Source organism: Lutra lutra, chromosome 7 (assembly GCF_902655055.1).
Source record: "Lutra lutra chromosome 7, mLutLut1.2, whole genome shotgun sequence".
In the NCBI taxonomy this organism is placed as follows: Eukaryota; Metazoa; Chordata; class Mammalia; order Carnivora; family Mustelidae; genus Lutra; species Lutra lutra.
In genome coordinates, this window is record NC_062284.1 from 142,288,235 (window position 1) to 142,313,204 (window position 24,970).

At 50.4% G+C, this 24,970-nt stretch overlaps 1 protein-coding gene across 4 annotated transcripts in view; it reads left to right on the plus strand.

Moving 5' to 3' along the window:
* EML1 (EMAP like 1) overlaps positions 1 to 24,970 on the plus strand; it is a 176,599-nt gene that overhangs the window by 40,050 nt on the left and 111,579 nt on the right. For 3 of the 4 annotated variants that reach the window (XM_047737140.1, XM_047737141.1, XM_047737142.1), the window contains exon 1: positions 10,566 to 10,788. The exons of the other annotated variant lie outside the window; for it this stretch is intronic. In XM_047737140.1, the coding sequence (XP_047593096.1) occupies positions 10,581 to 10,788 (208 nt within the window). In that variant the 5' untranslated portion in view covers positions 10,566 to 10,580. Of the gene's footprint in view, positions 1 to 10,565; positions 10,789 to 24,970 lie in introns of those variants that run through there. 4 annotated transcript variants of the gene reach the window in all.

Sequence of the window (24,970 nt, forward strand, 5' to 3'; positions counted from 1 at the left end):
CCTGATCCTAACCACCTCCAGCCCTCAGGCCTTGCCAGTGCTCAGCTGTTCAGCCTCTGTGTCCCCAGTGGCATCCTCACTGCCAGAGCCATGGCCTTTTGCAGGCACCCTTCTCCCTTCCTGACAACCCACTCTGCCCCCGACTTCTTGTCTCTTAGAAGACATCCTCCTTCCGTGTCCTCTGAATCAGCAACCTGGTCTGACCAGCCATTTCCCACCCAGCTGGGAGGCCAGCACCCAGGCCTTCACCACCTCACTGGGAAATACGCTAGGCATCCACTAGCTTGTTTTCATGACCTCAGGGTCCCCTGGTCCAGTTGACATGCCCTGCCCCATCAGCCCTCTGGAAGCACAGCCTGTGTGGTGTTCAAGGGTCTTCCTACTGCCCATGGGCCAAGCCCAACCCCTTCGTAGGTAGGGGCTCCCAGACCCTCCCCAGTGGGGCCTCCAGTTTGACCTCCTCTCCCACACTTGACTTGAACAGAGCTGGATGGCTTACCATTTCCCAGACACGCTGGGCATGCAAAACCTCTTCCCTGGTTGGCTTTCTCTTGTCTTCCCACTGTCTTGTCTCCTAGGCCATCAAGACTGGAGCTCTGGGTCCATCCACCCCCGGCTCTTCTCCCTCTGCCCCAGCCACTGGGGGGGCAGTAGTCTTCATGCCTTCACGTGTCCCAGGCCCAAGCAGCAAAGACTTTCTGCATGCGCCGATGGGTAAGGTGCATTCGGACCTGAGGGCTGCACCCTCCAGGATGTCCGAGGCCCTACCCTGTCTTGGAGTTCTTCCTTCCCGTGGGCAGCGGGCATCAGCTTTTTCTCCTGAGTGAAATCTCCCCTTCCTTCCCCCTGGCTCTTACTTCATCCTCAGCGGCGGAGGGAATAGTCGAAGCACAACAGGGAGGGTCTGGGCCTGATCAGACCAGATTTCAATCTTGTCTTCACCACTCACCAGCCCCATGACCTCAGGCCAGGCACCTGCCTCTCTGCTCACAGGGGAGTTTCCTTATGTGTAAAAAAAATTTTTTTTTTGTTTAAGTTTTCATTTATTTATTTTGTAGAGAGAGCTAAAGAGAGCGGGGGGGGGAGTGGGGGAGGAGCAGAGGGAGAGGGACAAGCAGACGGCACGCTGGGCACAGAGCCTGTTGTGGGGCTCGACCCCATCACCCTGAGATTGTGACCTGAGCCTAAATCAAGAGTCAGACACTGCGCCACCTGAGTGCCCCCCATGTAAGAAACTGAGGCAGTACTCCCTACCCCACAGGCTTGTAGCTTGCGCTGGAGCTGATTCACGGAGGGCAACTGGGGCGTATCCCCGACGGGCTCCTGTGTGCCTTGGTCCCCTCCTGTGTGTTTGCTGTGTTCCCATGCATATGCTCCCTCCTGGACCCTGAGACCCCCAGGGGGTGCGCTGGCGCCTTATTCCCCTTTGTGTCCTCTGTTCCCGGCAAATAGTAGTCCCTCAGTGTGTGCGGGGGAGTGAACCAATGGTCAGCGCCCTGTTTGTGATGAAGCGTGCAGTGAACAAGCCATGATTGAGAGGGGAGCTGCACTGCCTTACCAGTGATCCCTTGTCAGAAGACCCTTTAACCCTTCGTCTTCTTCAGCAGGATAGCTGGAGTCGGAAGTCCAAAGGCAAATATTTTAGCAAGTCTCCAGGACTCTTGGTGAATTACAAATGAGTGCCGTGTGGCTAGCCCACAGAGATGTGAAAGCCCCTGCTGGGGTGGTAGGAAGGAACCAGTCAAACCTCAGAAACAGGTCTATTTACTTGGCGTTCCAGACAAATATTCAGATTTCTGGCAACTTTCTTTCTTGCAACTTTGATGCCATGAGGCAGTTTAAGGTAGAACGTTCAATACACCTGTGTGAATCTCAGTAATTTTAAAACATACGATACGGATAGATTCTAAGTCTTTCCACGCTAGCTGGGATTACCATATAACTTGTCATCCAAACCAGAATACCCCAGAGTCCCAGGGGGACTGCTGCTGATCACCTCGGGCACGGGCCCAAGTCCAGCTGCCCCGCACTCCGGGATGAACAGCTGACCTAACCCTGGTGTCTCTAACAGTGGTTAGTCGGTGGGATGCCAAGGACTGCCATGAAACCTCGCGGGTAACACAATGGAGAACACGAACTTAGATTCCCGAAAATGACGTTGCGCAGTGGAGCTGGTGCAACGGACATTTTGTTCACAATCGGCGGCAACACCCATGTGACTCTTAGGAAGCCCAGACAATCACAACGCCGAGTCTCCTCAACGAAACAAAATTTTAAAAGGGGGAAAATGGACTATGACTTGTAAACTTCTGCTTCATTTCAGAAACTCCCAGATTCGTAAATTATTCTGATGGAGGCAAATCCTCAAGAACACTTTTGAGTGAATGACCCGAGAGGAACAAAGCCATGAGTGTCTCAGATCATGAGAAGTTTTCGTGTCCATGCGGACTATGAGCACATTAATTTGGAAGGCTCAGATGTTCCCGGTTCCGCGGTGCCACTGTAGGGTAATGAGGCCGGAGAGGCCCTCCATTCGGCTGTGTGTGCGGCTTCCGCACCCGCGTATCTCGCCCGCCCCAGCCCGGCCGGGGCAGGTGCCGCACAGGTAGTCAGGTTCCCCGCACTGCAGCTGACTCACCTTTGTGAGATGGGCTTTGGATCTGCCTCCAAATGTGAGGACGAGGCTCCCAGGGGCAAAGCCAGGGCAAGCCCAGCCGGCTGCTGGGGGGCTGGCGAATGATCACAAAGGACCGTGAGAGGAACAGGGGCCATGAAGGACTCTGAAAGCCGCCTGCATATCCTGGACTTCACTTTCTGGGTTTCTTTCTCTCCCATTGGGAGAACAGTTGTAAAACTGGAAAGAGTAGAAGAAACACCCCTGGAGGCATTGTCAAGAGCCCAAAGGCAGGTGAGAAATGACAGAGGCTCCTTAGTGACGGCCAATACGTCGACAAACCATCTCGAACCTCACCAGACGGGCATTGCAGAAAACTGGGAAGGGAAAAATGTCATAATTTCCCCCAAAGCAGAAAAAGTTGGATTCTGGAAAATACAGATGACAAATTTGATATTAATATTGGTTCTGAGCAAAATTTTAACAGATCTTTGAGGAGCTAGTGTGTATGACTTGGAAGGAAAGGCCGTCCCCAAGAGCCAAACCAACTTTTGTTCTCTGTTTTTCACGGGGTTACCAGACTGGATTTACAAAGCACTGGTAAAGATCCTTCACCAAACACTGTGCACGACAGAGAAAAATGGGCTGGGTGAACAGTTGGGGAATTTCTTTCTTTCTTTCTTTCTTTTTTTAGATTTTATTTATTTATTTGACAGACAAGAGATCACAAGTAGGCAGAGAGGCAGGCAGAGAGAGAGAGGGGGGAAGCAGCTCCCCGCCGGGCAGAGAGCCCGATGCAGGGCAGGGCTCGTTCCCAGGATGCTGAGATCATGACTCTAGCCAAAGGCAGAGGCTTAACCCACTGAACCACCCAGGTGCCCCACAGTTGGGAATTTCATGTTGAGCTGGACAAACATGTTTAAGGTACAGATAAATAGATTCCTGGGGATGCGGACTGCAGAGTTCCTCCCCCTCCTGCGGGGGGATGACTTTGTCAGTTATCAGTAAAGGGTTTGGTACTGCACACTTCCTGTCGCCAGCATGCTGATGCGTTAGATGCCAGAGTTCAGAGTTTAAAGATTTGGGTTGGCTAAGAGGATGGGTTGGCACCAACAACATGACATTTGACGAGGGTAAAGATAAATTGTCTTTAGATTTTTTTTTTTAATGGATTAGCTCAATACAGGATGGAGAAGACGCAACAGCAGCTCATTTGGAAAGACTGATGGGTTTATCACTGGCCAGAAGTTCAACAGGAACCAACAGTATATATCCTGATTGCTCAAAGAGAAAAAAAAATCAATATGGACTTCGGTCGCATTAACAGAATCATGACATCCAGGTTGTTAAAGGGAAAAGTCACACAGGTCTGTCCTCTGAGGTTATTGTGTTCAGCTCTGGGTGCCAGGATTCAGGAGAAAAGAGCCCCCTTGAGAAACGTGGGCATCTCTTCAGACAAGGGGTTGAGAAAGTACGTCATGGGATGGCCAGGGAGGACGTGGAGGACTTCAGCCTGGAAAGCAGGAACACTCTCTTCAAAGTCTTCAAAGCATTTGAAAGCCCATTGTGTGTCATGAGCAACTGAATTTGTCTAGCGGGTTCAATCATTCATTTCATTCATTCCTCAGCGTGTACTCAGTGCCAGCCATGCCCAGCATGAGGGATGTTTGGGGGCATCTAATCTCCTGGGACGGATGGACACACACACGCACACACACACACACACACACACAAGTTCCTACAAGGCAAGGCCACTTAACATAAGGGATGGAGTGGGGCGCCTGGGTGGCTCAGTGGGTTAAGCCGCTGCCTTCGGCTCAGGTCATGATCTCAGGGTCCTGGGATCGAGTCTCACATCGGGTTCTCTGCTCAGCAAGAAGCCTGCTTCCCTCTCTCTCTCTCTCTCTCTCTGCCTTCCTCTCCGTCTACTTGTGATCTCTCTCTGTCAAATAAATAAATAAAATCTTTAAAAAAAAAAACATAAGGGATGGAGTAAAATACCAGCAGATGTTGGAAGTGCAGCAGACAGGATCGCGTGGCTTCAGTGGTGGCGGGCGGGGAAGGCAGGCACTCAGGGCTGGGGCATGGGCAGAGGTCCAGAGCTTTCAAGTGCATGGCATGACTGAGAGTCATGAACGGGAGCTGCCGATAGCGTGGTGCGGCAGGAGCGTGTCAGATGCCAAAGACAGCATTTGCCGCGGGAACTCAGACACACTTGAAGTCTGCGCCAAGATATTTGCGCTTAATGGGGTAGGCAACAGAGAATGAAATGCCCTCATTAACCCCTCTCTGGGCAAGCTAACCCTGGAGTCACAAAACAGAGCCAGTGAAACAGGACACAGGCTGTGACCGCAGCGTCTCGGAACAGACAGGCTGCACCAGGACACGGGAGACAAGATCGACCGGACAAAAGTGGGATCGCTGAAGGATGCTTTGGGGAAGGTGATTTGGGATAGAAATAACCAGCCATCTTTTCCATAATTCAAGCTTTTCAGTTTTGAAATGGCCAAGGGAGCATTTGTCAGGGATGTTGTAGGGGAATACAGTGGTATTGGCAGGCAGGTGGGAGCCTTTAATGTTCTTTTCTGAGGCTAGGCATCTCTGATGACCTCTTGTTTGATTCAGGAACAATCTTATCATAGGAAGCGTATTTTGTATTCCAATATCAGTAATGAATTTCTGGATCTATGGTATAGCTAATTCTGGACATTGGGATTCTATATTGACTCTGTTAGTTTGCCAGGGGGGTAGTAACCAAGTTCTACATGCTGGGGGAGGGCTGAAGCAGCAGAAATTGACTGTCTCTTTGTTCTGAAGGCTAGGAGTCCAAAATCAAGGTGAAGGCTTGGTTGCCTCCTTCTGAGAGCCACAAGGGAATGATCTGTTCCAGGTATCTCTGCTTGGTTTGTTGACGACTGCCTTTTACCTGTGTCATCATGTGGTCTTCCTTTTGTGTGTGTCTGTGTCCTAATCCCTTTTTCGTCTGTGGACATCAGTCCCCTTGGATGGGGACGCAACCTAATGACCTCATTTTAACTTCATTACCTCTGTAAAGACCCTGCCTCCAAAGAAAGCCACATTCCAAGGGCTAGAGGTTAGTGCTTCAGCAAATGAATTTGGACCGACATTGTTTAACCCATAACACTAACCTAAGGGCAGCTTTCCTTGGATCTTAGAATTTAATCAGACCCGCCATGTGAGCAGGCCATTCTTCGTGCTGGGTGACCCTGGCGGTTCCTCAGCTGGTCCTGGGTCCTGATCTGGTTGAGCGGCTTCCCCTGCTCTGATTCCCTCTCTTACCCTCCGTCCGGTAGTCACACTCTCTGGAATAATCTGAAATTCTTCTTTCTTCTGCTTCTGTTTCCTAGCACTTATCACAATTCGTTATTATCTGCCTGTCTCCTTGACTTCGTGTCCTATAGGGAGAAACACATTTGACACAACGACCCAGTACACATTCCAAGTAAAAACCAATGTTTCGAGTAAAAACTCTTATTCTTAGTGAGTTCAATGTATTCTGATATTTCTTATTCCATTTCTTTTTCATTGGTTTTAAAATATGCATAAAATTTGCCATTTTAACTTGTAAGGGCACAGTTCAGTACAATAACCCTGTTGTGTAATGAGCACCCCCCTCCATCTCCAGAACTTTCTCATCGTTCCAAACTGAAACTCTATCCCCGTTGAACACTCACTTCCTTCCCATTCCCCTCAGCCCCTCGCACCCACCATTCTACTTCTATCTCTATGAACTTGACTCCTCTAGGGACCTCGTGTAAATGTAATCACTTAGTATATGTCTCTTTGTGACTGGCTTCTTTCCCTTAACATAAGGTCCTCAAGGTTCATCTACATTGTAGCAGGTGTCAAAGTGTCCTTTCTTTATATCTTATTTATTTTCAAAAAGAATTTATTTATTTACTTATTTGAGAGCACGCACACGAGTGGGGGGACAGGCAGAGGGAGAGAATCGCAAGCAGACTCCGAACTGAGCCAGATGTGGGGCTTGATCTCATGACCTTGGACCAAAATCGACAAGTCAAGAGTTAGACACTCGAGCGACTTAGCCACCCAGCCACTTTCAATTCCTTTGGGTACAGACGCAGAAGGAGACTTCCTACTTCATTCTTTAAAGTGCACATATGAGGGACACCTGGGTGGCTCAGTGGGTTAGGCCGCTGCCTTCGGCTCAGGTCATGATCCCAGGGTCATGGGATCGAGTCCCGCATCGGGCTCCTTGCTCGGCAGGGAACCTGCTTCTCTTGCTGTGTCTGCCTGCCTCTCTGCCTGCTTGCGTGTACTCGCTTGCTCTCTCTCTCTCTCTCTCTGGCAAATAAATAAAATCTTAAAAAAAAAAAAGTGCACATATGACTCTTTACATCGACTACACACGGCCACCTGCAGTCTAGAAAGTACTGTGTTCTGTGGCTGTATTCCCAGCCCCAAGCACGGTGCCCGGAACTGTACCAACTATTTCTGGAGAAATGTTGAATTAAACAATAGGTACACAAGCTACATTTCTGGGTAATTTTAAAAATTACTTCTCCACGAATAGAGGCTACAGAGCTCCTATTTTCCTTTCTCTTTTTTCACGTACTGTACAATATGCTGCTATTAATACCACTGAGTGCTGTGGTTAAGTTGTCCTGGAGAGGGTACGTCACTTATCACAATGACAACAGTTCTTGGTCTTGGGCCATAAATGATCTCAAAGTGACATGGAATAACAATCTGTTAAAATGTTTGGGCACAAAAATAACACATCATTAATTAAGCGTTCAGAGATTTTTTTTTTTTTTTTGGACATTCCCCATGGATCTTTTTCAATGCTGTGTAGATTATACCTAATTGACTTAATATGCATATCCTTGTAATTATACTAAATTTTGCTTTTTTTTTTTTTTTAGAGTGAGCTTTTGCCCTTGTGGGAAAAATATAGTCGTTAAGTATTTTCGGTTAAGAGTGTAATAATGATCTTTATCATCTGAAAAGCAAGTGGACTGAGTTCTTCACTGTTGTTTGTAATTTTGCTCTAGCGGAAGTAAGATCTTCTACGAAAATCTCCAGCTCAATTTCTCTCCCGCCCTGCTTCTGAATTTTCTTTGTTCTTAACTCGTCTTAGCTGTCGTCCAGTAGCATTCCTTGAACACGATAAATCAAGAATATTAACATTCTTAAGAAGAGCCATGTTTTAATCATTTATTCATAATTATCCTTTCCTTTCCAATGTGAAGAATGCTGCAGTCAGCTTTCATGTCAATTATCTGCTGTATTCTAATGCACAAAACTGCAAAGTGGAGTGGAGGGGATATTAGGACTGGGTTTGAAGCGGGGAGGGTGGGAAGCGAGAAGACAGACCAGAGCAAAGATCAAAGTGCACCTGTGTTCAGCCTTGTGCTTCGAAAGCCCCTTCTCTATAGCACCTGCCTGACTTTATTATTTAATATTTTATTTATTTATTTGATAGAGAGAGACACAACAGGAGAGTCAACACAAGCAGGGGGAGTGGGAGAGGGAGAAGCAGGCTTCCCATTGAGCAGGGAGCCTGATGTTGGGCTCCCTCCCTGGACCCTGGGGTCATGACCTGAGTCAAGGGCATAAAGACTGAGCCACCCAGGTGCCCCCTACCTCTTGCTTCAGAGACGTGGAGGTTTCATCTGTGCTGGGCGGTGGCAGGGGTGGCTTTATGTGACCCTTCTGCCTCCCCAGCCCTCTGGAGTTGGCCCGGATTTCCTTTCCCTGCCAAAGTTCTCAAATGTGCACCCACGTGTGCTCTCCGTTTGATGACCAGCAGCCTGGCTCCCCTCGCCACGGCTCACCAAGATGCTCCAGGCCACCCGGCAAGCTCTCTGCTACCGGATAGAAGGGCCCTTGCCCAGCCCTGTCCTCCTTGACCTGTCCTGCAGAGAGTACTGTGAAAATGCCCACCCCTCTGCTACTTTCTGTGCTCTTAGTTTAATGAGACAATATCCTATGCGAGTTTCCTGCCTCTCTTTCCAACTCCTTCGGAATTTCTCTCTTCCCATCCCAAGGCTCTGGCCAGCTTTGGCTGACTTACCATCTTCACCTTTAGAAAGGTTTTTGTTGTTGTTGTTGTTTTTAAACAATTTCTACCCAAATCCCATTCTTTCATTGGGACGCCCTCTCCACTCTCCAAATTGCTTGGATCATTTCTAGTGGGAAGCTTGCTGTCTTCTATCGGTTTTCCTGCCTCTCCAGCTGTCTGTCCTATAGGAAGGTCCCTCTGGCACATCCCTCTGACTGTGGAGGCGCTCAGGCCTCGCCGGGCCCTGGGCCTCCCCAGCTCCCGGCCCTGGCCCCCGCTGTCCTGTCCACACACACAGACTCACCTCTCTAATGCAGCTCCCGCAGCCGCTTGCCCTCACCTCCCTCCTCTGTCGGCCACCCGCTGCCTTCAGGTCCTCTGTGGGCGGGGCCTATCCTACCTGGCTCGCCCCCACCAGTGCAATCTCATTTCCCACCTGTCTGCAATACAAGCTTTCCGTTCCTCTCAGGGCAGCCCTTTGGCTTGTCAGCAGACCCATGATCACGAATGCTGGCCTTCCCACTGTCCTTCGAGCTCTGAGCCACACTCCAACCCACCCCTGCAGCCCTTCATGGTCCTACACGAACTTTCCTCGTCAACAATCCCTCTTGTCCTCTGTGCCTGGTCTCCCTGAGCAGGTCAGGGAGAAGGTCTTCAACCTCCCTTCCGCCCACAGCTTGCCCTGCCAGTGGTGGCTAACCCACATGCCAAACATGCCACTTGCAGTGACTGAGCCCCGGCTGAGCCCGGTGAGGCCCGCTCGCGTTCCTGATGGTAACTTTTTACTTATGTCACCTATGGGGTGTTCAGGCCCTACCGGCGAATACCTACGACTTGAAACCATTCAGGCATGTAGGTGAATTAGAACATGTAAGCGAATCACTGTGGTTAAGAGGCGGAAGTGAATTGTCACCGTCGTGGAGCAAGAAGCACAAATGCTGGCAGTGTTTTCTGCACCCTCCCGGCCCGAGGGTCACTGGCGCACGTGTTTTTCTCCCCACTTCCCAGCACCCGGACTTCAGGAGGAGCGTGGTGGAGCTCCGGTCATTAATGCAGTGCGTGTGTGTGCGTGTGTGTGCGTGTGCGCGCGTGTGTGCGTGTGCGCGCGTGCTGGGAAAGTTACAGAAGGCTGGTCCGGGGTCTCCCCCGCTCCGGAATTTCGTCGGAACTCTGTCTTCCCGAGACAGTGCACGGGCCCTCCGCGGCTCCCGGAGCCGGTTAACAAGTGTGTAATGTGACAAATCTGTGCCGCGGGGGCCGATCAGAGGGGAAGGAGCGGAGCAGATGTCGTGGCTCCTGCCCAGGCCGCCCAGACTCTGTGGCCCGCGGCGGCTGAGCCTCGGCCCTCCCCGCTCGAGAGCAGAGCGCCGAGCGGAGCCCGCGCCCGGGGCCACCCCTCCCTCGGGGCCGGGCGCGCCGCGGCGGGGGACCTGTGGGGAGAGGGGCGCGCCGCGGCGGGGGACCTGTGGGGAGAGGGGCGCGCCGCGGCGGGGGACGTGGTCGGGAGTGGAGCGGCTTCCGGCGCGAATCGCGGCCCATGTTTGGTCCTGGAGCCGAAGGCGAGCGCGGGGACGGGGCCTCCGGGGAGCGCGGGCCTCGGCGCCGGCAGGGGAGGGCTCCCCGGCCGGGGCGGCGCCCCGCTCCCTCCGCGCCCGCCCCGCCTCTCCCTTTGTCACCGCGGCCCCCGCGGCCCGCCCTCCCAGGGGCGCCCCGGCGGTGCGAAGAGGCTGGGCCCGGCGGCGACGCCCCCGCAGGCCCCCCGCGCGCCGGGACCCCGGCGGCCCAGCCGCGTCCCCAGCTCCCGGCCCCCGGCCCCGCCCCGCCGAGGCCGCCCCCTGGCGGGCAGTGCAGGCAGCGCCGGCGTCAGGCCCGCGCGGCGGCCGCGGCTGTGGCGGCGGCGGCGGCGGGCCCGGGGTTGCCATGGTAACCGGCCGCGGCCGCCGCCACAGCAGGGCCGGCCCCAGCGCCAGCGCCGGCCGCGGCTCGGCTCCGCTCAGTGTGGGAGTGAGCGGCGGCGGCGCGGCCGGGCCGGGGGAGCGGGCGCGGCCCGGCGGCCTCAGCATGGAGGACGGCTTCTCGAGCTACAGCAGCCTGTACGACACGTCCTCGCTGCTCCAGTTCTGCAACGGTGAGGGGCGGCGGCCGCGGGGGCGCGGGGCGCGGGGCGGGGGGCGGCGGGCCGGGCCGCGGGGCGAGGCCGGGGCGGGAGGCCGCGCAAAGTTGCGGCGGAGGCGCGCGGTTCCCGCCGCCGCGGGCGCATTGTGCAGGCCCGCGGGCCGCGCCTGGCTCGCCCCCGCCGCCCGCGCCCCGCGCCTGCCGGCCCCGCGTCCGCGCCCCGGCCCGCCGGGGACCCGCGGAGCCAGCGCACGGGGCCGGGCGGCGCGTGGGGAGGCCGGGCCGCCGCGGGCGCGGGGACGTGTTGCTCTCGGCTGCCGGACTCGGGTCCGCCCGCGAGGCTCCGCGGGAGGAGCTCGGGGAAGAAATCCCCGGGAAGCAGGACCTCCTCGGAGACCGGCGCCGGGTAGGGGGCGACTGGACCCTCGCGAGCCGTTCGGGCTCCTTTGGTGCAACCGCCCCGGTGCAGCGCAGCGCGCGGGCGGAGTGAACCTGGCTGGAAAGTGCTCGCACTGTTTTGTTGACGGGATGCTAGATTTTGTTGCCTTTTTTTTTTTTTTTTTTTTTTAACAGGAAGGAAACAGTCTTAACTGGCAATGTGGCATCTTTTACAAAATGTAAAATCCTACGTGCTTGAAAGATTTTAGTCTCCCTGGCGGGGTGGAAAACGATTTTCACATCATGCAGCATATTTTAGGAGAACACAATGTATGATAATTCATGATCAAAAGTTAACCAGTTTTGTTTTTTTTCCTACGTTGGATTTACTGCTTGATCAGAGGGTCCCAAAAGTTTGTTAAAGGAGAAACAATGTGTATTTTATAGAATTCTCCTGTAGTGCGATCGGAATAATTTGGAATTCTAGGTGCATTGACGACTTGAGCAATTTATTTTGCAATCTGTGATTTAGGGGAACTTTTCCAGCTCTTTGACACCTGTTTGCAAATAGGAGGTATTTGCTGGAGCCCTAAAGATGACGGAGTGTGTGGATGTTTCCCTGCATGATGATGTTTTAACCTCGGGTGGAATTGATCGTTGTCTTTTTCATGGAAGAATTTTTCTGATAGTTTCAGCAGTGATTAATTTTCATGTTAATCACATGCAGGCCTTCATTAACTTAGTAATGCTCTCTTCAGTGGAATTAAAGGAAGTTTTGACTCTCCAGATGTACCAGCAGTTTCCCAGAGCAGAGCCCCTGTGTTTTTGGTGGTCTGAAGATGTTGAGGCACACAGAATGTATTTGGTTCTCCCTGGGCCACTGGAATCCCTTACAGTGTAGAGTCATGGGAGCATTTGGTTCTCCCGTACGCTGAATAGAGTTCCAATTAAATTTTGAATGTTTTCCTTAAATGACCTACAATCCATCCTATCTGAATTACTATTTTTGGTGTAAAGGCAGTACAGCCTCCGAAGTGTTTATGAGAGAATTCCCCTTATGTTAGTTGTAAAAGGCATGTGGCTGAAAAATTATATTAAATGAATTTCAGGCATGAAGGATTTTTAAAAATTAATATGTGGGCATATATGTTGACAGTTTGATTTAGGTTATGGAAATGAGCCTAGGTATTTTTATTTGAGCAGTTGTTAGGGGGCCTGGTTATTTCATTCCTAAATAGCACTTCATTCCTCAAGTTGACCTACACATCTGTTCATGAATGTTTTGGTTTTCTGCCTTTTCTTGTTAATTGCTAGTTTAGAGATACTGGTAACGTAGCTTCCTGCTAATGATGCCTAGAAGAAGGTAACGGTCAGCTCTTCTATATTGTATGGGTAACAGTTTAAGAAAAATCACTTTAAAATAGCTAGACTCAAACCGTAAGATCACTTCCAAACACAGTTGAATGAATCATAGCTGTTGAATTTCTTTTCTCAGAAAGTTCTCAGCTCTGTTTTTATTATGTTTTGGTTACCATATGAATACACTTTACAGCAAGAGTAGTTTATGGGACAGAATGGGCGTTAACTAATGATGTCGCAAGCAACAGATGTTTTCATGTGAAATTATTCATTTCAAGAGGCTTCCATTAAGGAAAAGTATAAATGAGTACAATTTAGCTAATTACTATGATGATTCCATTAAGGCAGCGGATCAAGGAAACACCAGTTCACCAAGAATGAAATTAAACATGTGGGTATTTCATTAGCTGCACTGAGAAAAAAATTTTTTCTTTTTAAATTAGAGATTTACATGACAATGGCCCAGACGACAACAGCGTAATATGTGAACTCCTCCATTTTCATATGTTGATGAAGCCTCCTGCTTCCGATAATGACAGCCGCTAAGAAGCCATAGTTCTAGATCAGCTCCAGCAAATACAACCCAGGCTTATTAGCTGGATGACTGTCCCAGCGTCCTCCTGGGGAGATAAAGATGGAAGCGAATATCCGAAAGAGAAGAAAAACTTTGCTCAAATGAATGCACTTCTTGTCTTCCTCTCATCCTTTTTTCCCTTGCTCTGTCTCCTATCTAATTTGGAGCAGATCCTCAGTGTAAAGTCAGGGGGTGTCTAGTCTTCCTCCAAAGACTGGTCACTCTCATCTTTCAGATACTGGCGCCCTCGTTTCAGGAAAAAACTCACGCAGCAGTTTTTTCTCCAAAGTATTCAGAACTCTGGTCAAAGAGCGAGAAACCACAAACTTCTTTTATTGCTCCAAGAAAAACCACCGTTGTTGAAAAGTGAAGGAAAGTTATCATTTATAAGCCAATTCATGATTTGGGAAATACTTACCATTCTTTACTCCATATATCTTCAAAGCGTCCCTGTGCGGTAAATCATAGTATGTATGAGAAAACTGAGGCTCAAAGAGATTTGGGGATGCGGTACCTGGGAGGCCCCGCGGGTTAAGGGTCCGACTCTTGATTTTGGCTCGGGTCGTGATTTCAGGGTTGTGACGTGGAGAGGGCAGGCTCTGCACTCAGCAGGAAGTCTGCTTCTGTCCTCCCTCTCCCTCTGCCCTGCCCCCCTAAGATAAATTAATAAACCTTAAAAAACAGAAAGAGACATTTGGTGACTAGAAGGCTGCACGACCAGTGAGGCTTGGACGCCAGTCTGAGTCTTTCTGTTTGTTTCCATAACACCTTGGTTGAGATGATATTGACATCCCATAAAAATTCACCCTTTTAAAGTGTACCATTAAGTGGTTTTCAGTGTACCGGCAGAACTGTGTCAGCATCACTGGTACCTAATTTTAGAACATTTTCACCACCCCAAAAAGAAGCCTGGGCAGCAGTCCCTGCCACTTCTGCATCACTCTAGACCCTGATGACTGCTAATCTGCTTCCTGCCTCTGTCGGTTCTGGATGTTTTCACCTAAATGGAATCATGTTAATAGTTGACCTTTGCACTGGGCTACTTTCACTAAGCATCATGTTTTAAGGTTTGCCCAAATTTGTAGCACGTGTCAGTACTTTGTTCCTTTTTATGGCCAAATAATATTCTGTTTCGTGGATATACCACATTTCATGTATCCATTCTCCTGTCCATGAGCATTTGGATTGTTTCCACTTTTTTTAAACTATTCTGAATAATGATCCTATGAACATTCACATACAAGCTTTTTTGTGTAGACATATGTTTTCATCTTTCTTGGGTAGATACCTAGGAGCAGAATTGCTGGGTCACGGGGTAACTCTGGCTTTTACTGTTTTGGGGGAACCAATCTGAACTTTTTGAAATCTAAATATCAACCTCTTTTTACATTACACCCTTGGATTAAACAACAAGGAGTTGAACTGGATCAAAGAAGGAAAGAAGTGGGAGCAAAGTATAAAATGTTGCCATTTCACTTATGTGAGTCACTTTGGATACTTTTCTTCAATTGGAGCTCACCAGAAGGAGTCTGCACTCATCATTGCTCAGATGCAGTAGGTTAGAAGTGTTTGAGGGGACCTAACAGGCATTTCATCTTGTGGTTTCCTTTCTTCAGACTTTGAGCTGTTTCTTCAAAGTACCACTTACCCAGGAACTCAAATGTCAAGCAGATGAACATGGAACTGCTTTAGTTGAAGTAGGGAGAGGACAGCAGGCTGGCCCTCTGATCCAGGCCACCCATCCCTCCAGGGCCTGAAATCTCTGGTGTATGTGAGAATGCTCCAAATTTTATTCAGCCTCTGCTTGAGCAGTTCCAAGGGACTGGAAACTCACTATCTCTCCATGCAGGCCATCCCTTCTATTCATAGTTCAGATGGTTGGTTCCTGTGTGCACTCAAAATTTGGCCCAAGTTCTGCCTCTTGGGTCCAGAGAATAGGTTTAATCTCTTTTCCATACACCAGGTTGTTACATGTTTGAAAACAATTATGATAGCTCTTTCTGAAGTCTTCTCCTAACTAAACATTACCTATGGAAAAAAGTAATTCCTTATAAGATACAATTTTAGGCTCTTTATCATTTTGGATTGCCTGATCCACATGTGTTTCTTTTTGTCCGTGGACCTTTTAAAATTGGACACAACTGAATGTGGTATTCCAGACACAGTTTTTAAACAGAGCAGAATAGAGCAGGATATTTTACCTCCCTTATTTTAAAGTTTATACTTCCTATAATGCAGCCTAAGATGATATTAGCCTTTTTGCTTGTCATTTCACATTGTTACCTCTTACTGATTTTCACTTAAAACTCTTATCTTTTTTATATATATGATGGATAAGTCCTTAATTTTCTTACTTTTAACTTTCTTTTTGGAGGGGGAGTTTCTTCCAGAAGACAGAGCCCTGTCAGTTTACAATACAATGTAATCTGGGTTGTGATGCTATAAATAATCCTAGTGCTCATATAAAATACTTCTGCACTATCATAATGTGGAAATTGGTCACCGTCTTAAAGGGTTATGATTCTGGATAGCAGCCTTTTCTCCATCTTCCTTTGGAAGGTGTCTTGAGAGACTATCAAATTCCTTCTGAAGCCTACACAGAGTTTAACGACCCATTCGTTCCCTGTTCTTCTTCTCCTGCAGGTGGTACTTTTTAATAACCATAGCAGGTCAAGTCTATGGTACCTGCTATTCCCAGTCATGTCTTGAGATCGCTATCATCATCTTTTGAGCTACTGCTATTTATTTTTTCTAGTTTTGAAATGGAAAATCTTTTTAATTTCTAGGGATTTATATTTTGAAAATTCAGAATAATTTAAAATCTTGAACAACTTTTGACATCTGTCACACATAACTTCCTCCTAACTAGGATTAGGTTGGGCTTTTCACGTGGGCACATGGTTGGGTATACAGCAGGATCAAGGAGCTCCTGTGAGGAAATCATCTGAACTCAAAACTAGGAAGTATTTTCAGATCTCTTCTGCACTCCTCTGTGGTGACCGGGCACTGACGTGGGCTTTCTGTGATAGCAAAATCCAAAGAAAATGCTTTCATGGAAAGTGCAAAGCAGGTCCCTGTGCTCAGTAAGAATTTCTTCTTGGTACATGTGGTACTCTGCCCGGCAAGGAATTTATTTTATAGCCAAACCACAAGCATTTATGGCATTATAAACAAAACCGGGCATTTTGGTGGAAAATTCACAAAACCGTGTTTAAAAAATAACCATTAGGTGGCTATTGTTAATTTTTGAGATAGCGTAAGCCTTTTCATATATTCTCTTAAGAAATAAACACTTTGGTTGAGTGGACGGTAGATAAGGAAAGAGAAAGAACATCTTGCTTTCTAGTGTTACAGTCTGTTCAGGCCATAAAACCAGTAGCGTGAAAAACTTCATCACGGTGGCATTGAAAATTCTACATTAAAGCATTGTTTTTATTAGCAGGGACTTGAAATAAATGATATTTTGTGCTACTAAAAATCTTTCAGGAAAAATATTTTTATTCATCTTTAAAATCCTAGCTTATTATTAGAGGGTTTCTAATAGTAGCAAAATGTTTTAAATGCCAGCAGAGAGGCGCCTGGGTGGCTCAGTGGGTTAAGTGTCTGCCTTCGGCTCAGGTCACGATCCCAGGGAGTCTGGGATCGAGCCCCACATTGGACAAGCTCCGCATCAGACAGATTCCCTGCTCAGCGGGGGTTCTCCCTCTCCCTCTGCCTGTTTCTCTGTCTGCTTGTGTGCTCTCTCTTTCTCTGTGTCAAATCAATAAGATCTTTTTAAAAATGCCAGCAGAAACATTAGTAATCAAAAAAACTACTTGTAAACTCTAAATGCTGTGTAACTATGAATCAATACAGCTCCCTGCCCCCAGAAGCTTGGTGAATTTCTCACTAGATGTTTGACACCTGCATTTACTGTTCGGTTGGAAGCAACGTATTTGTTTGAGTGCTGTCCTGGCCTGGGAGTGTCCTGGGGTATGAGTGGCAACAGGTGCCATCCTCTTTGGCTTACTGTAAAGAAATAGCTGTTTAAAAGAGTTTATCTTTCTTTAAAGTCCCATTTTTTAAATGAAGAGTTAGGTAGGTACACTTCCAATTTTGTTTCCTCTACAGCTGTATCTTTATTGGAAAATGCTCTTGGTGTGGAAAACCACATGTTTGCCGAACACTTAGTTGTGTCTTAAAATGCAGTATTTATTCTGCCAGCTTTCTGGAAAAGATCTGAACTCTCTGGGCTTAATAAACTACCCTAGATTTCCCTGAGAATCGTCCTGGACTTTTCTGTGCTGCATCCTCCCGTCTCAGTGGGCCCTGTGGGTTCTGCTCCCCGAGCGTCCGACAACCCAACCCGTCTGCTCAGTTCAGAGGCTCATCACTTCTCAGCTGGGTTTTCGTCTGTGTTTTTGAAAATGGTCCCAAACTAGCCTTTCTGCTTCCAGTCTCAGCCCCCTTCAACGTGTTCCTTTTTTATTAAACAAGTAGAATATCCACGGTGCTCATTATTTCAGTGATGGAGGGGGGTTCCTGAGGATGCACATGGTCAGTGTGGCCCTTGCCTTCTGGAACCCTGCACTGCTCATTGGGATCTAGACATTCCTTGCTTTCTTCTGATGAGTGACTTGACAAGCCCAGGGATGGACGGTCCTAAGTATCAGGAACCGTGTAGAGTGTTGCCGGGGACAGGACTCAAGGGATGTGCATTGGGGTTTCTTTCCAGGGACAGTGGAAGTCAAACCCTGCAAGGGGGTGGGGAGAGGGTGGGGGTGGGGGGAAAAGAGCCGTCCAGACCAGGGAAAGCGATGAGAAGTGGACAGTGGGAGCACCTTTTGGAAACGGAAAGGTCTCATAGCGGAAAAGAGGAAGGAGTGGATTGAAATGAAGCTGGGAGGATCCTGTGGGGCTTCTGGGCCACACTTGGGGTTTCTCGGCCACATTAAGACATTTGGTCTTATTCTGAGGAGCAGAGAGAATGTGGCAGAGGATTTTGAGGCAAGGGAGTGAGGTGGCCAGATCCTCAGGGATTTTTGAAAGAGAGGTCCCCCTTGCAGCATGGAGGGTAGGCTAGCAGGGGAGGGGAGGGTGGAGGCGGGAGTCCGTGGAGTGAAGCCAGGGGACAGTGGTGGGGTTTTCCACTTGAGGGGTGCCGAGGGCCTACCTCACCAGGACTGTTGTCATCCAGGGCAGGGAGAGGAGGGAGAGCCAGGCTTCTGGCTCACCTGAGTGAGGGCCACTTGCCGAGATAAAGGAGCTAGAAAGATGGGCAGGCAGATGACGGTTCCGCTGTGGCTTGCGGGTGTGAGGGCCTGTGGAACATGCCAGCTGAAGGGCCGAATGGGCTGTGGGGTCTAGAGCCAGGGAGAAGTCTGGAGCAGGCGTAAAAAATTCGAGAGCCATCTGTAGGTAGTAGCCGAATCCGTGGCACAGATGAGCTCACCGAAGGAGAGCGGTGACGTTTCTGGAATGCTCTTTCTGGAAGACAGATCTGATCGTAGCAGGCTCCCGACTGAAAGTCTTCAGAGCACCCCCTCCCTCCCAGGGCATCTTCAGGGGGGCTGCCGGCTTAGCCAGCTCCCCGCTCCTCCTGGCTTCCACCTGCCTGAGCAGAGTGAGGTCTTCCCCTCGTGGCCATGTGGTTATCTGGCATAAATCTCCGTTACCGTGATTATCCCAGAGGCCTGTCACTGTGGCTTAGTCTCACGTCCCTCATTAGGCTGTCACCACCTTCTGGGCAGAGTCTCCTGGCAAATGCTCTTGGTGTCCATGCTTCAGCAACACCTGGGACCGAGTGGGTCTCCTGCTGAACACCGGTTGAGTGGGATCGGGGACTGCCGTCCTTGTCCCGGAGCCCCCCTCCCCAACCCACACACCAGCAAAACGGCTCCCGGGTAGCAGGTGCACGCTAAATTGTGGTTGGAGAACGCACTCACGCCACTTCTCCATATGCCTGCGAAGCACGTGTATTTATACGTAGAGCTACCGGGTAGGCAGGTGGGCCCATGTGTCCCGTGGGTGTGCATACGTGCATACATCGTGTGACATTCAGCTGTTCCCCACATCAAAGAACCAGTGGACTTGGGCATTCAGAAGGGAAGGCACTGCGGGCCAGGGGACCTCATCGCGAAAGGCCGGCAGCAGGTGACATATGACGGGGACAAGCCTGGCCTGGTTGGCGCAGACAGCCCAGAATGCCGGGAGCTGGACGCCAGCTCCCGAAGCCGCAGGAGGAACGTCTGCGAAAAGCACTTGGCGGTTCAACGGGCTTAAAACACAGTATTTCCAGCCAAAGTAATTGACACCGTGAAGTAGTTCTTGGCCAAACCAGCGTTTTTAACATCAGAAGAGATCTGGCAGTGAAACAGCCCCCCGAAAAAGTTGTTTTGTGTAACAAGAATTTTTACCATTCTTAGAAAAATATGCTCCCGTCGGGAAACGGTTGGCTGGACTTAGGACTCGCTTGCGCTACAGCAGCGGGACAGGGACACGCTTTAGCCCCAATTACTGCACCGCAAACCGCTGAGAATCCCTGGGCCCGGGGCTGAGTGATGCCACTCCGTTAGGAAGCCCCTCGTGATGCCGTCCCGCGGGAGCCGCTCCTCGGGCACCGGATGGGGGACCTAATGAAGATAATGACCTGCTAGCCTGGCTCCGCCAAATTAGTCCTTTAGAAAGTAATTAAGCAGGACTGCCCACATCCAGTGCTCTCGGAGGCAGATCTGGCTCCGTGCACGCTCTCTTCGCCTTCCCTAAAAATGGCCTGGTACTGAGTGGATATAATTTAATTATATAAGAATATGTGTTCATACCACATCTTGGACGGACAGCTAGCACTCCTGCCGCAGTCGCCACAGTCGTCGTGTCCAGACTAGAGCCTGTGCTCTCGGAGGTGGGGCTGGGGCCTGCTGTCCTGCGGGGCTGCAGAGGGCTGGGGAGGGGCGGTGCTCTCCGCAAGGAGTGGCAGGTGCTTTTTGGGTACCCCCTCCTTCATCCTCATCGCACCCCTTAGAGGTGATGCCTGTTACCATCTCTGGTCTGACTGATGAGGCAGCAGAGGCCCCAGACTTTGGGTGACTTGCTCGAGGTCCCCTGGCCAGTGCTTGGCAGAGCTGGGATTGAACCCAGGAGCTGAGCTCTGCTGTCCACAGCCTGCTGAGTGCTCGGTTATGCTCGGCGAGCAAGTGATGGGTCGGGGTGGGGACGATCATGGACAGGGAGGGGGCTTAGGGGATGCGTTCGGTCTGGGCCTTGCTTCTCCAGGGGGAGGGGGGCACATGCCGAATACTGGCTCAGACCTGTGTGCCTTTCTCTGGTTCACTGTGGGGTCTCAGGATGTGTTTCCTTGTCTTCACCCCGTTTCCCTTCCCATCGTCCCACTTCAGCACTTTCTGAGGCGGAAATCTCGTTTATCTCTGAGTTGTTCAGAGTCCCACGGAAGTTCCCCATAGCCAGGAGGACAGGGGCTGGGTCTGGAACTGCCTCCCTGCTGCCTCCCTGGCCCGGGGCCTCCTCTCCCCGCAGGCAGCCTTGGATTCTGCCACCCCGACTTCTTCTAGCTGTGTCGGAAGGTGCCACCTGCCTGACGGGCATCCTCACATGTCGGGGCCCTGCCTTCCCTGTCCTTTGTCACCTGCCCGCTCCTCGGCCGTTAGAACCCAGCTCCATGCCCTGGAAACCTCCGGAACTCAGCGGCTTGAAGCCAGTTCACCCAGTGGCCCCAGCCTCCTGTCCGAGTCTCACTACAAACCTTGCTGTCCCTCCGGACCAGCGGCCTCCAGACGGCCACACCGCGGGCCCTTCTGTGCCCAGCACAGTGACCCAAAGGCCGAGCCGTTTTAGTCTGGTGACTGCCTGCCGAGGAAGCTACGTCGTTCTCTCTGAACGGCCCCTGTGACGGCTGTCACCAGCCTCCGTGATGCTGGTCAGTCTCCCTGTGAGCAGCTCTGGTACTTTTCATTCCTCTCTAGCACCCCTCGTACTGTCATTACTCCCTCACTTTCCCCCGAACCCTTATAACAAATCTTTAACTGGGGTAAAATGCACGTCGCCTAAACCACACCCTTTTAACCGTGTGATGCTTGCCGTCGGGTGGCACTAAGCACAGTCACGTCACCACTGTCCATCCCAGAACACCTGTCATCATGCAGAACTGAAACTCCCTTAAACCCAGACCCCCCCCGCCCTGCCCCCAGACCCTGGCACCCCCCATTCACCTGCCGGGAGTCCGACTTATTTCACTTGCTGAACCCTTTTTTAAAAACTATTGTTTCAGGAAGTTCTAGAATCTCCAAACTGAACCCCGTCTAACTAAGGGTGCACAGTCGGGCATAAAGAGTGGGATAATTACCTCAAAGTTCAAGGCTGTCAGAGCGTCTGCTGGGTGTCACCTGATCACACCCACATGCCATCCAGCAGCTCTGCTCAGCCTGTTTAAAGTCTAAGCTGCTTACCTCTGGGATCCCTGTAATAAAAAGTGTGTTCTTTCCCCCAAGCTAGCGTCAGTATGAGGCCTGGCTCTGGGAGGGCGGTGCAGAGTTCTAGAAGCAGGGCTCAGGCTCAGAACTGTGCTTAACACCCATGGAACAGCAACAGGGGCCCCCCTGACAAGCAAAGCAGGGTCACAAGTGTCTAAGTTCTCTTAGGAATGGAGGAGGTGGGGAAAAACTGTTAGAGCAGTTTAGAAAAAATGATGAGGGGCATATGTCTGCTAAAGAAATTCCGTGACATATGCCTTCTGATCACCAATAGCGTGCATTCTCTCGCAATTAGCTAAGAACCTAAGAAAGGAAACAGCAGATGTGAGACCCATGATCTAGGAGGGATCTGGGCGAGAGTCTTGGAATATCTCCTGAGTTTCTTTCTTTTTTAGAGATCACTGTTACACATTTGGCACAATCCACTGACATGACTGTCTGATTGGAGCATCTCATTTGCAGGACCGTTTAAAAAAAAAAAAAAACAAAAAACAAGCCAAGGCTGCCTGTGTGCAAAATGAATCATTAGCTCCTGAGAATGAGCACAAAAGATTATGTGCATCTCTTCCAAGACCCTCGGTGGTCTATAAACGAAGTACTTTTTCCAGGGGTCAGAGCATGGGTTTTGGAGAAGGACAGTCTGCGCTGGAATCTTGATTCTGTCCACTATGAAGGAGCCGGGGGAGTTGACACCCTGACCCCATGCTCCTCACACCCTCCCGTCGCAGCTCCGTGCCCCACTGGGCAGACTCAAAGGAGCCTGTTCCACCACCCCCATCCCCAGCAGCCTCCCAGCACGGAGGACAGGGCAGAAGAGTGGTGGGAGGACATGGAGGGCCCACGCGAGAGGCCCAGCAGTGTGGTCCACGGCGGAGAGGTCCGTGTCCGGCAGTGAGCATTGCCCTCCTGCTGTCTTGACGGTCGCAGCAGCGTTGATCTAGCCTGGTTCCTGATGCCACGGAGGCATCCCATCGATGTTGGATTTGGGGTCTTAGCCCATCCCTCTGCCGACAATGTGCGTCATTCCTCCAGTGCGCCGAGAGCTGCCATGGCTCGATGGTCATGCCTTCTCGACCTTATCCCGTCCTGTTCCCACGCTGAGGTGCAGCTCCCCCCGGGCCCCGCTGAGACCGTCTCCTAGCGAACTCCGCGTCTACCCGGAGCTACTTCTGCTCTCCTCTGCACCTCCAGACTGTGGCACATACGTGTGTGGCTGGCGCGTGGTTCCCGCCAGCGTGCACGTGGCTGGGGTTGGCTGCACAGCCTTGGTTCCCACCAGCAGCCTGCGAGTTCCGTGAGGGCAGGGACCCTATGCTGTCCTTCGGCTTCGCTCCCTTCCGCTGCTCTCCAAGGTGCTTTGCACGCCGAGTATGTTCGATGAGTGCTTGTTGAATGAAAAGTCGATGGTAAAATTTTAGAAAGGGCCATGCACGCTACCTTTAAATCACCACGAAAGGCCAAGGGAGAACTTCCCAATCCTGAAGAGCTTTACAGTGTTACCCAAACCGCTTCTTCCTTGTTTACAGGAGTGCGATAGCTCCGTGCACGTACCAAAGCCCCTTAACGAGCATGGGGTGGGGTCAGCGCACAGAATCCTGGACTCATGGACGGCACGTGTGTGTGCCCGTAGTTGGTGGAAAACTAGATCTGTGAATTAAACCATACGTACAGGGACGCCTGGGTGGCTCAGTGGGTTGAGCCTCTGCCTTCAGCTCAGGTCATGATCTCAGGGTCCTGGGATCAAGCCCCACATCGGGCTCTCTGCTCAGCAGGGAGCCTGCTTCCTCCTTTCTCTCTGCCTGCCTCTCTGCCTACTTGTGATCTCTCTCTGTGTCAAATAAATAAAATCTTTTTTTTTTAAGATTTTATCTGATTTCACCCCGAGATCATGACCCGAGCCAAAGGCAGAGGCCCAACACACTGACCCACCCAGGCACCCCAAATAAATAAAATCTTCAAAAAAAAAAAAACCCAAACAAAACCATATGTACAATTTTATTTTGTTTTATTTACCCGATTTCTATTCATCACGGCCTCTAAACATGGTCCAACTGTCATCTGTTCCAGCATTGGAAGGATTTATGGAGCTGGGGTAGTTGTGCACAGAAGCCCGTACACCAGGCACTGTGGACTAAGGGAGTTTTCAAGGGTAATTTTGATGCTATTTTCATCCCCTTTAGTGACCTGAAAATACAACCCCAAAGGAAAACAATCTCCCCTCTAGTGTTTTAGAGTTCCAGAAGCTCCTTCAGATCTGTTTCTCACTTAATTCTCACAAGCAGGCTCTGAGGTGAGTAAAGTTCTTGGCATGACACGCATTTGACAGAGGGTCCGGGAGACGGATGGATGCTACCTGCTCGCCACAGCCACTCGGGGCAGGGACAGGCCTCACGGGCAGGTCTCCATCCAGGTCCCTTGGAGCCGTGCCTTCCCTACCCCCGTCCTCGCCTGAGCAATTACTTCCATCTGGTAATCTACCTTTAGCAGAGCACTCTGTTTAGAAAGAAAATAAGGCCTGGATAATTGCCTCTCTTAGTCTGCAAGTTTTGTTGTTATTTGCTGGATCTTGAAAATTATTAATGCACTCTGCTTTAGGAAAAGCTGACATTTAGAAACCTGGATGCCTAACACGTAAGTCATCCTAAGATTACAGGATTCCATAGCATTTTCTTAAAAGTGTGAATTTCCTTGTCTTCTTAAATACCATATTTACTGAACGTGGACCTTATACTTCAGGACCACATTCTGGGTAGAGTGCCTTGGTTTGGTTTTGTTTGGTTTTGTTTTTTTAAACTCCTGTTCTCTCTGAAATCACCATCTAATGGTTCTTAAAGGCTGGAGAAACTGTTGGAGTCACAGTGGCACCTCCTTCTGCGTGTGGTTTTTCAGCCCGGCCGACGTGTGGCCAGAAGTGTGTCCGACGCTCGGACAGGTGCCTTGGAGCCCAGGCTGGGGCTTTGCCTGTTTGCTAGACCCACCCCTAGCACAGGCTGGATCTCGGATGCCCCGAGATCCAGCAGCCCCAAGGAAGAAGGAGCTACTAAGTCAGCCCATCTCCCTTATCTGTGATTTCAAAGTCCAGAAGGCTCTGAGCACCAAATGTTTTTTGGTAACTCGTTTGTTAGTCTTGGCCTGCTCTGAAATCACTTGGTGAGGAAAAAAACAGCTCATCTGAATTGAAGCATGTGGTTTTAATGGTTTATATTTCTTTCTTTTTAGATACGAGTTCTGCTTTCCTGTATTTTTGAGTATGTTTTTATGGATGCTATCCCAGGGGCTTCTGGGGCTATTGGGTAATAGATGTGTGTTCCGGGCTTCCATTTGGAGGTCAGAATCTGAATTCAGAAGCATATCAGGCACTGGGGCTTTAGAGGGTAGGGGTTGTGCGCCCCTGGGACCCGACAGCCAAGCTGGCCCCG